General features: G+C 42.5%; 1 protein-coding gene across 1 annotated transcript; it reads right to left on the bottom strand.

Moving 5' to 3' along the window:
• CD180 (CD180 molecule) lies at positions 433-15,158 on the bottom strand. The gene is made up of 3 exons (XM_005694612.2): positions 14,945-15,158; positions 6,005-6,171; positions 433-2,208 (listed from the first exon to the last, which is right to left on the bottom strand). Exons 1-3 carry the CDS (start codon positions 15,032-15,034, stop codon positions 480-482), a joined length of 1,986 nt encoding a protein of 661 aa, XP_005694669.1. The 5' UTR covers positions 15,035-15,158; the 3' UTR covers positions 433-479.

Here is a 15,520-nt window from a genome sequence, read left to right as displayed (position 1 = left end):
TTTAAATTCATTGTGTTTTCTCTTTTTCATTTAAAATATACTTTGAGACTTTATCCCCAGCTTGTTTCCCAAATGGGTATATTACTGAGAACTCAGACCCAAGCCCAATACCAGAGCTGCCAGAGAGAGAGATGTGGAAGGGTCAAGGTAGGAGGTGCCTCCAGGGATACTCATGAGTGGAAGTGATGACCTCCTAATAGTCTCCTGGCCTTTCCCTACCACTGGTCCCCCTTAACTTCTACCCACCTTCCATATAAGCAAAAGACTCTGTGCCTCTCATAGCTGCATCTGACCCTCTGGCCCTAGTCAGTTTACCTTCCTGGGAGGTTCATCAGTTCTGGGACTCTGAAAAGTACAGTGAATCCCTACCCAATTCCAGGAAGCAATCAAAAAAATCTAGTCACTAACAGACAACAGTTCCTTTACCAAGGGCAATTTTGCTAAGCATATTTATTTTCCATCTCCAGAAACCTTCAGCACTAAATGTGCTGGTATTTCCACCTAAGAATAAATTTAACGGAAAAAATGAGCAGAAGGATGAGCGAGAATACAAATACTACAATAAAGAAAATGCCCATGCCGGTAATCCCACAGTGCAGTTTGACGTTGGACAGTTTCACTCCCCTTAAAGATGGGGGATTTGCACATGTAGTCTCCTCCAAGTCCTCAAGTTTATGTAGATTTTCTTTGTACCATGTTATGAAATGAATATTTGAGCAAGTGCAGTCCAGGGGATTGTGACTTAAATTAATGGTACTCTGCTGAGACAAGGCAGGGAGGAGATGGGGTGGGATGATGCGAATGTTATTGGAGGCCAGATTGAGATAGATCCCCTTAAGATGGTTAAGAGCATCCGTGCTGTCTCCTGTCAGGCTGTTGTAGCTCAAGTCTAAGTGGTTCACGTTCCCAAGGCCTTGGAATGCTTGCTGGTCTATGGAGAGGAGACTACAGGAGGATAAAATCAGAATCTCCAAGCTGCCTACTGTCTGAAGTAGGTTGGTCTTTGAGATGCTCCCATCTTGAAAGGAATTCCCTTGTAAATTCAGATGCTGGAGATCCCGCAGGCCTGCTAGAAGGTGCTGATTGCTGGTATCAAGGAGGCAGTGAGAGAGATTCAGAACCCGCAGGAGATGGAGGTTTTGGAAAGGGCTGTGTGGAGCCTTAACACGTAGGTGGGTAAATGCCAAATCCAGGAGTTCTAGCTGAGGGCATTCTTTGAACGCCTGATCCTCGAGACCAAGGGGCTCATTGTAGCTCAGGTTTAAGTATTGCAGGTGGTGCAGGTTTTTGAGTTGCAGATTGCAACAGTCAGAAGCCTCGATATCACTGTGGCTTAAATCAAGTTTCTGAAGAGTTTCTAGTTTTTCTAAACAGCGAGTGCCGAGGTCAAGTTTCCTCATGTTGCCTTTGATATAAAGCTCCCTAAGGGACGGGAAACTGGCAGCATTGATTTGACACAATTGATCAAAATTATTTGCATTGAGAACTAATTTCTTGAGAGAGTTCATACCCTCAATCCCAGAAGGCAGTCGTTTCAAGTGAGCTGCTGTCAGATCCAACTCCTGGAGTCGAGAGAAACACCGAAATGTGGACGATGATAAGTCATTGAAATGGTGCTTTTGTAAGTTGATGCTCTCAACAGACATGTCACAAAGTCCCTCAAATGTGGCTGAAGTGAGGTCTTGGTCATCAGTGTCCTCAAATGTGCCCAGCCAAAGAGACTGAATAGTACAGTTCTGTAGACCTTTAAATACAATAGATAAGTTGAGAGACCCTCCAAATTTCAAACTTTGAAAGATCTTTGAACTGAAAGCCCCGGGTTCAATGCCTTTAATGTCATTGCCATTGAAGTTAAGGCTTAGGTTGGTGGCCTGTTTCAGAGCATTGGTGTCTTTTCTAGAGATGTAGTGTATAGCATTATTCTGAAAATCCAGGACTTTCAGATTCTGTGTTGGGAAGTTTTCTGGGAGATTAATGGAGGAAATATGGTTGCTTCCAAGATGCAAACTTTCCAAATTTTCCAGGTTGTGCACTGGTATAAACTCGAGATTAGATATTCCTGTTTGGGTTAAGAAAAGATGCTTCAGCAACTTGGGCCCAGTAAGTGATGTTTCTGCCATGAATATCAGGGGATTTCCAGTTAACACAATGGTGTTCAGTTGATGATGGCTTTGAAAAGTATCTTCATGTACCCAGTTAATCTGGCACCTTAAAAAGATAATAGTGTTTAAGAAGAATTAATTAAAGAAAAGAAAAAAATTCTATCACAGTGACTTATAATAGCAAGGCCATCTTTTGTGTATAGTAAAAACAGTGTACATTATTATTCAGAGTAAAAGACAATAAGCTTTCTTCAGCACCCTCAGGTGGCTTGTGGAGTTAATGACTAGCCTCAGATCTGAACACGCTGACTTAGAATTTTTTTCTATATATTTTAAGTTGAACTCTCAGAGATTTGTGTTTGGAACAATTAGTAGTTTGTTTGTAGACAAATTATTTACTGTTATAAGCAATATAAAATATGTCATAAAATACATAATGTATAACATGATATATAAATAGGTTATCTATGCCATCCTGGGCAAGTCACAAATTTTCTCAACTTCTGTTTTTTCTTCTATAAAGTATAGCAAACAATGATTGCTATATAGGGGTTGTGATTCAAATGATGTATATGAAAATGCTCCATAGAAATATGGAACTAGAGGTTCAGAGAAAACTCATCCTGATGTTATACCTCAGAATACTGCACTGTACATCCACACACAAACACGCAGAGCTCCCCTGGAGGTCAATAAGTGAAAGGTTTAGAGATGTAGTGTCAAAAGGAAGCTTGAAACCATAGGACCAAATTCTGGAGCTTGATGTGCCATATCTGTCAATATCTGCTGATCCTTGGTGGCCTAGAGTCCAGAGTTTAATGAGCCACACGGCCCAGTGGCAGGAGACAGAGCTTTGGGGATAGAATAGGAGATCTTCTAAAAAACCTGGAAACTACCAAGACCCTCAAGGGATCCTTTCAGTGGGTGAACCTAAAAAAAGAAAACTCACCGACAGAGACTTTGAGGATATATGCTTATCTTGACCTTGCTTCTGGGTAGAAAAACAAGAAGAACAACAAGAAAAACATCCTCTGAGATTCTCTAACCACCACCAGCTTCCACCAATGAAAACTGTAGCCTGGGTTTACACTGCCTCTGTGGACTTCTCCAAAGAAACCCAAATGGAAAATTTAGCTTAAAACAGTTCCAGAATGGTAGTGATTTCAGGTAACTAGCAGGTGAAAAGATTTACATAAAAACCATTCCAATTTACGTAAAAGTAAAGAGAATAGTACGATGAATTTCCATGTATATATCACACAGATGCAACAGTTCTCACCATTTTGCCATAGTCATTTCTTCTTCTATACCCACTTCTCTCTCTTAAATTAAGTCAAATCCTAGGTGTCTATACATATTTCTGCATGCATCTCAAAAAAAAAAAAAACAAAACAGGCTTATTTTCTATAGCCATGATGCCATTGTCACATATACCAATATTAATAGTTCATTGGTGTTATCTAGTTCAAGGAAACATTTTAAACAAAGATTTATACAAAGTTCTACATGATAAATTCTCAAAATAAAAATTAACTAAACACATAAGGAAAACACATTAGCCAAAGTCAGCCAAAAAAAAAAGCTCTACAGAATCAGATTTAAAAAGGCAGCAGATGCCAGTTATCAGATATATCTGATAAAGTATACATACATATGTGTGTGTATGCAATACATGTATAATATGTATAAAGAATAGATGATAAAGCTTATATGTATTATCATATCATTATAAATATACTATGTCAAACATGCTTGATATGCTTAAAGGGAATAGTAAGAACCAAAAGTATGATGAAGGAAAAAATATTAAAACTGACCTCATATATTTGTAAAATATAAAATAAATGATATTAAAATGGGAAAAGTTAATAATTGAAATTAGAAAACCAATGGAGAGCTTATACAAGAGACTAAACACAGCTAAAGAGGATATTAATGGACTAGAAGTAAATATGAGGAAATTACCTAGAATGTAGCCAAAATAAAAAAAAATGGGTTGGAAAACAATAAAGAGATATTAAGATATATAAAGGACAGTTAAGATGATGCAGTATAAGTCTAATCAGAGATCCAAAGATGATACAAGGGTTAGTGGGAGCAAACCAGAGTTCAAATGGATAGTGGCTAGAATATTTTAGAACTGATGAAAGACACCAAACTCAGATTCAAGGAGCCTGACAATCTACACAATGCGTCACTGTGATATTATAGAATTCCAAGGACAAAGAGAAGCTATTGAAAATATCCAGAGAAGAAAAGACAGATATTCAACATATGAACAGTGACTGGACAGATAGATGACCTCCCAACAGCAACAATGGGAGCCTGGAATGATATTCTTGAAGGGCTGAGAACAAAACTACTGTCGGCCTAGATAGTTGCCACAGAGTGATGACGTACGCCAGAAAATGTTATCTTGCAAGAATCAGAGTGAAATAAAAATATTTTCAGAAAATAAAGAACTGGGGAAGTTCACTGCTAACAGACAGTAACCAAATGTCTAAAAAGGAAAAGAATTCCAGAGAGGAAGTTCTGAAAAGCAAGACAGAAGAATGAGCAAAGGGCAAAGAAAGCAAACTGGTAAAGCTAAGAGAACAGCAACTGTGTAAGACTGTGAAAACAGCGCCTCATTTGTAGCCAGATACAGGGTGGGGAGGGGAGCAGAGGGAGGAGGACTTTAGAAAGTATGAGGTTCCGTTTTACCACTCTTTGAAAACAGCAGAAGAGGAAACTGAGAGTCGTCTAGTTACGAAAGCTCTCCTGGCCCAGTACTTCTTAAAAAGTCAGATTCTTCTCATGTGAGAATGAGAAATGTTAAAAGAGAAAGTAAATCCTGGACCGGGAGTCAGGAGAGCAAAAGTCCCAGTTTCCTTCCTGTGTGAGTTTAAGCAAGCTCGCAAAATCTCCTTGAGCCTCTGTTTCCCCATCTAACGTGGGTGGAATGGCAGATATTTACCGTGCCTGCCTCCCAGTGGTGGTCATGCAGGTGTGACTGTATAGTCTTATGGATGTGAAAGGACTTTCCTGGTGGATCAGTGGTAAAGAATCCACCTGTAGTGCAAAAGAGGCAGGAGACACAGGTTCGATCCCTGGGTGGGGAAGATCCCCTGGAGGAGGAAATGGCAACCCGCTCCAGTATTCTTGCCTGGGAAATCCCACAGACAGAGGAGCCTGGTGAGCTACAGTCCAAGGGGTCACAAAAGAGTTGGACATAACTTAGCGACTAAACAACAAAAAAGGATATGAATACTCTCCTGCTCTGTAGAAGCTTAAGTTGAAGGACCAAGGTAGAAGAAATGGAACTTCTGCAAGAGTAGCAGGCTCCATCCACATATGGAGCCCTCCACCATTTACACACACACACACACACACACACACACACACACACACACCAGCTGCATTTCTCTCTTGCTCTATCCCTTTATTTTCGTCTGGCACTTCTGCCTGCTGGCTCAGAAGCCCTGGGTCAGCATTTAGAATCTTCATCCTGCCTCTAAAACCAATTTTCAGGAAAAAAGTTAGTAGATGGTGTATATGTCTCCTCTATTTTTTTTCTTAAAATGTCACACCCATTCATAGTCAACCCTGCTAAAATATAGTATGATGTGACATCTGATTTAATACAAGATTATTTTCAGTTGTGTTATCGACCTTCGTTCGAACTTCTTAAACAGCACTGCAGACTCAATCTGTTTTGAGAATAAGCCACTTTCCTCTCCACTGATTGGTGCTTATTTAAATCATATTTTACCTGTGTAAAAATATTTCATGGGAAGGGGTAAACACGCAGAATAAGGAGGTTGTCCTGCTCCCCAAAGGAAGGTCCTGGAAGCAGTTTGAATGCACATTGTGTTTTGACCTAAGTAAAACATCAAGCACACACAAAAAACTCAGATACAAACCTGGTCAAATCCAAAAAGATAAGATTTATGAGCCTGCTGAAGGTTGTATTTTGAATTGTAGGCAAGAAGTTGAAGCTGAATTCCAAAACTTCTGTTGTGTTCGGTAGAGTGTCAGGAATTTCTCTGAGACCTAAATTTTCACAGTTGTATGTCCTGTTGCCGTCTTTCTGATAAGAGAAACAGTGTGAGCCAATATTAGACAGTATATTTACTGGCTTTTGAGTAAAATTACATGTTTCATCCTTTGGGCAGAGGTCTCACTTTTAGGAATCTTCACCAAATAAAATACCTAGAAAAGCACAAAATGACTATGCATAACATTATTCATTGTAGTATTTTTTACAATAGTAAAAGGTTGGCAATAACCAGATTATCTATCCATATAGGCCAGTTGAAATATGTACATTCACAAAATGGAACCCTGTGTAGCTAAAAAAGGACTAAATACAATCTTCACATATAATCATTCAGTTCAGTTCAGTTCAGTCGCTCAGTTGTGTCCGACTCTTTGCGACCCCATGAATCACAGCACGCCAGGCCTCCCTGTCCATCACCAACTCCCAGAGTTTACTCAGACTCGCGTCCATTGAGTCAGTGATGCCATCCAGCCATCTCATCCTCGGTCATCCCCTTCTTCTCCTGCCCCCAATCCCTCCCAGCATCAAAGTCTTTTCCAATGAGTCAGCTCTTTACATGAGGTGGCCAAAGTACTGGAGTTTCAGCTTTAGCATCAGTCCTTCCAAAGAAATCCCAGGTCTAATCTCCTTTAGGATGGACTGGTTGGATCTCCTTGCCGTCCAAGGGACTCTCAAGAGTCTTCTCCAACACCACAGTTCAAAAGCATCAATTCTTCGGCGCTCAGCCTTCTTCACAGTCCAACTCTCACATCCATACATGACCACAGGAAAAACCATAGCCTTGACTAGACGGACCTTAGTCGGCAAAGTAATGTCTCTGCTTTTGAATATGCTATCTAGGTTGGTCATAACTTTTCTTCCAAGGAGTAAGCGTCTTTTAATTTCATGGCTGGAGTGATATGCAGGTTAATTGTAAGGGGAAAAAATCAAGATATAGACATCTGTTAGTATATGTTGCGTGTAGTATACAGTATACCGTATGACACCTAAGGAAAGTATGTGTGCATTTTCTTACATTTACAAGAAGAAACGGAGGAGGTGAACCCTAAACTGGCTATATTTAAGGGAAGGGAAGGAAGCAGATTGAGGTATGGTGATAAAAACAAGCCTTTTCTGAACGTAATTTGTTTTATAGTTTTGATTTTGGATGCATAAAAATGTTTGTTTGTTTTTTCATTTTGAAACAAAAACATCAACTCTAGTGTCAACATGAGAAGACAATCAGATACTGCACACTTTGTGATGTGATGCAGTTTGAAGTACGGAGCTCCCCAGGTGGCACTAGTGGTAAAGAACCCACCTGCAAAAGCAGGAGACACAAGACATGTGGGTTCCTGGGTGATCTTCCTGGGTGGGGAAGATCTGGAAAAGGAAATGGCAACCCACTGCAGTATCCTTGCCTGGAGAATCCCTGGACTGAGGAGCCTGGCGGGCTACAGTCTATGGAGCTGAAATGACACGATTGAGTGAGTAACACTTTCTTCACTTCTGGTACTTCTTTAGATTCTGATTCAAATAAGGCATTTGGGAAAATTTTGTAAGAGAACTTCAAATGAGGACAGGATATTATAGAATATTAAAGAACTGTGAATTTTGTTAATGATAATGACCTTGTAATTATGTAGGAGAGATGTTCTTATTTTGAGTTACTTTTTGAAGGTTTTAGAGGCAAAATGATGTGATGGTGGAGATTTGCTTTGAAATACTTTGGCAAAAAAGGAGAGAGTGGATGGAGGAAATTAGTAGCCAAAATGTTGGTGGTTGCTGAATGTGGAGTGATCCGTACAAGGTTCCCTATAACTAACCATTTTTGTATATGTTTAGAAATTTTCTTAATGTTTAAAATAGAAAGAACTAGCAGCATGGCATAGACCTTAGGTCATAAGGTCTTATAATCTTGAAGTATGACTCAGTTTAGGATCTCTGAAACTGCAGGCTGCTGATACCAGACCCAGCATAGGGCACAGCTCTGCATGTAAATTCAGAAGACTTCCTCATGCTGGGTCCCACATGCTGATGTGAGAGTCAAGTGTTCTTACATCTGCTGCTTACCGCTTGCTAGATGTGCTAACTCAAGTTACAGATCTTGGACTAAGCAGGTAAAAATGTGAAGGGGTTCGTTAGAGGCCCTTAGAATTATGGGCTCATAAATTTATCTGGCTGATGCCTTAAAGATAAAGGGTGGTGGGACAGGTCTGAAGGTCTGGTGGGGTATATATTGCATGGGGAGGCTCCAGGGAAAGAAAGGAGTGCTTCTCCAAGAGAAGTACAACTTGGAGACACAAAGACGATAGACATTCCAGAACCACGGACCATCTCTCAGCTCATCTCAGGCTCCACTTGATTTCATCACACCTTTCAGGCCCTGCTTTCTCCAGGCCACGTGGTGTCCTCCCCAGAGGCCCCACTGAGACTGCCCCAGATAGGGAATGGCCTGCCCCACTGAAATCTGCATCAGCAGCTTTCCTCATGCTGAGTTGCAAACGGGTCTGCTTAACTGCACACAGAAGATGGCACACATCTGCCTTTACCCTGAAGTGCTTTGATTCAGGGGTGTCGCCATTTTAATTGCTTTTTGCCTTACTCACTCTCCGACTTCTGCTTAGCCAGGCCCTTGTTTTTAGCAACACTGAGTACGCTCATTTACAGGAAGTCACTGGTTTTCTTCTACATGAAAGTGTTAGTCACTCAGTCATGTCCGACTCTTCATGACCCCATGGACTGTAGCCAACCAGGCTCTTCTGTCCATGGAATTTTTGAGGCAAGAATACTGGAGTGGGTTGCCATACCTTTCTCCAGGGGATCTTCCCGATCCAGGGGTCAAACCCAGGTCTCCTGCATTGCAGGCAGATTCTTTACCGTCTGAGCTACCAGAGAAGTCCAGTTTTCTTCTATATTGTAACAATGTTACAAAGTCATCAACGAAAATGCCATGTTTATAATCCCTTGTCATCCATAATTGTTTCATAGACCCAAAGTCCTTCAGGCACTGCCGCAAATCCACAGAATGCCCTTGAAATGCACACTTGGCCTTTAAAATATATTTAAAATTTTTTAAATTTAAATTTTAAATTTAGTCAACTGGTGAGGGAAAACACATGTTGTGAGATCCCTCTTGGTCCCCATGAAGAGAGAAGACCCAGGGAGAAGATGTATGTGCACCTTCTGAGGTTCAGATTAGCTTTGAGGAGACCCATTTTTCTTTTCTGATCTCCCCTGGCATCACTGATGTCATAAATACATGGGGAAATGGGGCCTTCCCTCAGTTTGTCTTGCTCTGTCCTGGCCCTGCAGTAAAAGGCTCGGCATTGGCAATTCCCTCCTTTTCCAGAATATATACATTTCTGTGTCAACTAAATTACTCCTCTCATATGCTTCACTAAGCACTTCACTGTGTTAATGTGATTCCAAAAGTTGAAAGGGATATGAGCTCTCCTGAACCACTGGCCTAGCAAATGGAAAGGGATAGCTCAGTTTCAACCCAGTGAAAACCCGAGAACCAGGGCACAACCCTTCCCAGGAGGACGGAGAAGCTCACCGGGAGCCTGGGTTGTAACCTTCAGTAATCTCTAGTTAGGTAAACTGCAGTGAATTATCTGCCCTTGATTCCTAAGGAATGAGGCAAATGATAAGAACTCATAAGAAAATTTGAAAACCAAGCACATTTCAGGGACTCTTCTGGGCTCCTCAACATGGCTTTTACATCACATTTCCATTCAATCATTGTCTCTCATTTCCACACCCTTCTGTCTCCTTTAATCTGAGCAGATTCTTCAGCCTTTCATGATCTCTACTGACATTGATTAATTTTTTTAAGAATCCTGGCTAGTAGTTTGCAGGATTTTCCTTCTCTGTGGTTTGTTTCCTCATGATTTGATTCAGGTTACACACTTTTCGTAAAACTGTATCAGTGAGATTGTGTCTTTCTCGCTGACAGTTTCAGAGCGAAACTTCCTAAGAGTGAGCTCCCATAGCACAGCACAGGATTCCTGGGCAGCAGACATAACAGAAAGGAGCCTGAAAGGGTGGGAGGTAGAAGAGAAATCCTGTGTCCCAGCTATGTGGTCACTGCCACTGTGCTCAGGGCTGGGTCAGCTGCAAGGAATACATGTTCAGTTGCTTTTCTAGGCAGATACCCACCACTGCTTTTGCAGCTCCTGTGGTTTCTTTGAGCCCCATGTGAGCACTTCCTATAAACCCAGATTTGGTTGCTAGACCTCAGTCTGGGGTCAGTTTCCAAAGTCACTTTCTCACTCTTCTGCTTTGGCCATTCCACTGCAGTGTGGACCCTTCTGGATGTGAACTTATGCAGGGCTGAGGCAAAGCACCATGGTATTCAGGACAACTGACCCATGCCCACCTCTATTGCAGTCACGGGCATTTGCACTGGGCCCCATGCCCATCCCTTTTTCTCCAGCTCCACCTCAGAGCGGTGCCATTACACAGAGCGGGGCGCCCAAGTGCTCCATCTGTGTCTGCAATCCCTTTTCCCTCCAGGTATTCATTTGCATTTTTTCAATCATGATCTTATTTTGCTTCTTCCTGCTGTATCTCTGACTCCCTCCCACCACACAGTATTTCTTGCCTCACAAGTGCTGAGATCATTTTCTGACTTCAGATTCTCTGAGTTTCACACACGCACTGATTCCCACCTGTTTGGATGTCCCTTCTGTACTTGGCACCTGCAGCAGCAGCCAGCTCCCCCAGGCATGGGGAATCTGGGACACTGAACTCCAACCTTCCCTTGCTAATCACTTCTCTCTATCCAGAAACAGCAATTTGACTGAATCAAATCCCAGAGTATCAGTTACTCTCTGAAAATAAAACAAAAAACTCTGAAGAGGTCATATCCCTAAAACTCTGTTGTCAATCTGACTCCAGGCAAAGGGCACTGAGATTAAAAGCAGTTCACTTTCTGTGTGTCTTGAGGCAGACTTCTTGAGTTCGCATTCCAGTTCTCAACTACCAAGCTGTGTTCTCTGGGCCTCCTGTTTTGCTCAGCTATCAATAACCTCTCTTGGTAGACCAGCTCTGAGGATTGACGAGGTAATATACATCAAGTGCCCACAAGAAAAGTCAGCATTTCCCTGGATCACTGAAACATCATTGTCACTGTCTAGAGTTATTGGGAAGCCCCTGTATCATGAACTTGGACTTCTCTTAAAACAGAGCTTTGCTAAGCACTTTCCCCCATACCTGGACATGAAGGATTGTCTCCTACCATGGGTTTGAGGGGACTGAATAGTCATCTGGGAAATCAACCCTGAATGTTCATTGGAAGGACTGATTCTAGAGTTCCAATACTTTGGCCACCTGATTCTAAGAGCTGACTCATTGGACAAGACCCTGATGCTGGGAAAGATCGAGGGCAGGAGGAGAAGGGGATGACAGAGGATGAGATGGTTTGGGTGGCATCACGGACTCAATGGATATGAGTTTGAGAAAACTCTGGGAGATAGTGAAGGACAGGAAGCCTGGTGTGCTGCAGTACATGGTGTTGCAAAAAGTTGGATATGACTTAGTGACTGTACAATGACAAATAGTCATCTGAAAGGAGCAGGCATGCCTATATTCACAAGCAATAATTCAAGAGCACATCTGAAATATCACCTGAATCCAAATCACAGAAGGCTGAATTCCAGCTACGGTTTACATAATTACCAACCTTCAAAAACTTGGTCATAGATCTAATTTTATTACTTACGATACACACACATGCATACATACATTCCATTTAAACACGGAAGATTCTGTGTGGAGTATTTGTCTGCATACATTATAATATTTTGAGAATATTTCAGAATTTTTCAAGGTTTGACTTTTTTTTCCAAACAAAAAGTTTTATTTAAAAATTCCTCTTGACTCCTCCTCTACATCACATGCAAAAACAATAATAATAATTCCAGATGGACTGTAAGTTTACATGTGAAACTTAGAAACAAATACAAAATGATAAAAAAGGATAAAACTTCCAAAAGAAGATATAGGATAATATCTTCGTTGCTTTGGGCTGGCAAAAATTTCTTAAACAAAATAGACATTCACTTAAAATAAGTAAAAGAAAAATGATAAATCAAGCTATGTTAAAATTAAGGACTTCTGTTCTTCAAAAAATATTTAGAATGAAAAGGCAAGCCACAGAGTAGAAGATATTTGCAATCTGATAAAGAAACTGTATCCAGAATACATAAAGAACCACTACCAAAAAAAAAAAACAAACCCCAAGAACCTGTGAACAATCTAAGAGAAAATGGGCCAAAGACTGGAAAAGGCACTTACACACACAGACATACACACAGAAATACAGAAATATACTCAATTTAATTAACAGGAAAATAATTACCAGGGGCACAGTGAAATGCCCCTCCTCATCCATCAGAATAGCTAATGTTCTTAAACAATAGCAAATGTTGGTGAGGCATTGGGGCAATCAGAACTTATATCCACTGCTGGTGAGAATAAATGGATACTAACATGTTGAAAACTGGCAATATTTACCAAAGTTAAACATATGTGTACCCTATGATGAAATACGTCTACTCCCTGATATATACCTAATAAGTATTTGCTTATTTGTTTACTGAAGACCTAGATAAGAATGTGGAGCTTCCAAAGAATCTGCCTGCCAATGCAGGAAATGCAAGAGATGGGTTCTATCCCTGGGTTGGGAAGATCCCCTAGAGGAGGGCATGGCAATCCACTCCAGTATGCTTGCCTGGATAATCCCATGGACAGAGGAGCCTGGCAGGCTACAGTCCACGGCATCACAGGAGAGTCAGACACGACCTAGCAAACAACAGCAACGCAACAAAATACCATTCAGTGATGGAAACGAGCCCATGGTGGCTGCACACAACATCGTCGATAAATCTCATATGCTTGATATTGAGCAACAGATACAGAGAGTATACACTAGTCCCAGGTATACAAAACAAAAAAGAGGCAAAATCCATTTTTGGTGATAGAGGTGAGAATACTGGAGGGTCTGAGGGGCTGGTGATCTGGAGGAGACACGGGAGGGCTTCGTAGGTGCTGAGAAGGTTCTGCTTTTCGTTCTGCAGGCTGCTCACATGGATGTGTCCACTTGGTGAAAACTCACTGAGCTCTGCCCTTAGGGGTGGTAGACTTTTCTGTATGTAAATTTTACTTCAATAAAAAGTTTACTGAACTCAAAACAGAACCAAACCCTTGTTTTCAGGATAGGGCCTGAGAAGAAGGCCGTCAATAAGCCAAGGAAAGGGGCCTCGGCAACCTTGCTGACACCTTGATCTTGGACTTCTAGCCTGCAGAGTTGTACCTAAGTAGGTTCCTGTTGTTGGCGCCATCTGGTCTGTGGTACACTATTGTAGCAGATGGAACAATTTCCCCTGGGCGTGGTACTTCCTTTTGGTCTGAGTGTGCCTCCTGATTCCATCCCAATATCAGATCAACAACGCTTCCCAGGTGGCTCGGGGTAAAGAATTCACCTGCCGATGCAGGCGATGTAGGTTTGATCCCTGGGTCAGAAATATCCCCTGGCAAAGTAAATGACAACCCACTCCATTATTCTTTCCTGGAAAATTCCACGGACAGAGGAGGCTGGCAGTCCATGGGGTTGTAAAGAGTTGGGCATGACTTACCTTCCGATCATACACGCACAAGACTAACAAGATCCTATTGCTTTCTGCTCCTAGGCCTTATTCAAGTCCTGGCTTCTGTTCTTGCTCTTAGTCTGGCAGGTCCTTGCCCCACTTTCCCTGATTCTCCTGACCCTGGGTCTTAGGCTCTGCCTTTCTCCTCTGAGCTACTCCTGCTTCTTTTTTGGCATTCAGCTCCAAACTAGGAAAGCAGCCCACTCAGCCACTGAGACTGACGGTCCTTCCCATCCACAGCCCTTGTCTGACAGGCCATGTGGTGCTGGATACCTGATGGGATCAGAGGTAAAGGGAGGAAGATGGTAAGAGAATGATCCCTTTTTCTCTCTCTATCTCTTCACCCTGCCCAAGAACTTCCTGTACATGTGTGATGGTGAAGTCGCTTCCAGTCATGCCCAACTCTTGCAAACCCATGGACTGTAGCCTGCAGGCTGCTCTGTCCATGGGCTTCTCCAGGCAAGAATACTGGAGTGGGTTGCCATGCCCTCCTCTAGGGGATCTTCCCAACCCAGGAATCGAACCCGCATCCCTTATGTCTCCTGCATTGGCAGATGGGTTCTCTATCATTGAGCCACTTGGGAAGCCCCAAGAACTTCCCAGAGGTCGATAAACATTGCTATGGTCCAAGACAGAAGGTACAATTTGGCTCTACTCTCAGATGTTACTCCTGTGGGTTTAGTGAAACAGCTGGAGGGTCTGACTCGAGGAGAAAGCCGGGTTCATTCAGAGTAATCTTTCTCTTCTCTAAAGCCTGGTACAGGTGGTCTTCACTTACCTCCACCCTGAATGCCAGGAAACTGAAGGACTCTTTGGGGAACTCGCCTTATGGTGGGAAGCTGGACAAACAGCCCCTTTATGCTAGGAAGCAGGTTTGGAGCGCTGCTCTTTGCATTGGGACCCTGTTGACATTTTATGTCCCAACTGGGATTATTTGGGGGAAATTGTGTGCAGAGAATAACTCTCACCTCTTCCTACTAGGAATCGGTGAGTACACCTCCCCAGCAGAGCTCTTTGGCTCATTTTTCACAGCAAAGAAAAAGTTCTACACACTCCATTGCCCTTTTAAAGACAGTGGATATTGGAACGCCAAGGCTCAGATACAACTGCATGCTGAATCTCAACATTTCCAGCCAGTTGAATTTGGACAAAGACAAATAGGTTGGACTCACCTCAGTGCACTTCGGATCTGAGGAGGGGATGGCTTTACAGCTGGCAGAAATCAGCACCGCCAACAGGAAGCAGCTGACACAGGGAGCCATTCCCAGGACCGAGGCCACCCAGCCTGGTACGGTTAGCTACAGCCTGGAGCTGAGAAATCAGATCAAGCTATGACAACCTTGGTAATCTGGCAGCTAGAGAGGTGCTCAGAGGGTAATCTGGGAATAAGAAATGCTCTTGACTGCTCAGCATTTGGTGGCTTTGCACTGCAAAAAAGGGGAAGTCCCTTTTGCATAGGACTCATTCTTGCCAAAAATAGCTGAGCACCCAACCTCAGAATGACCCAGGGCACTTCTGGCAAACAGAAATCAGTTGTGAAGTCCCCTTGCTCTGGTCACATGGACACTCAGGGCAATGGTTCCTAGTGACCCTCAGCAAGCTTCTTCTCCATGAAAGTCCCTCTCCATGAAAGAAGCTTGTGGGAGCAGGAGGCTGTCCTCATGGAGGAGGCCACCTTGTTAGTTAGCCTGGGTAAGTGACCAGGAAAGGGACTAGGGTGCACTGGAAGGGCAGAGAACTCTGTGGGC

Source organism: Capra hircus, chromosome 20 (assembly GCF_001704415.2).
Source record: "Capra hircus breed San Clemente chromosome 20, ASM170441v1, whole genome shotgun sequence".
In the NCBI taxonomy this organism is placed as follows: Eukaryota; Metazoa; Chordata; class Mammalia; order Artiodactyla; family Bovidae; genus Capra; species Capra hircus.
The sequence above is the reverse complement of the archived record's forward strand: the minus strand, read 5'-3'. Positions and strand labels throughout refer to the sequence as shown.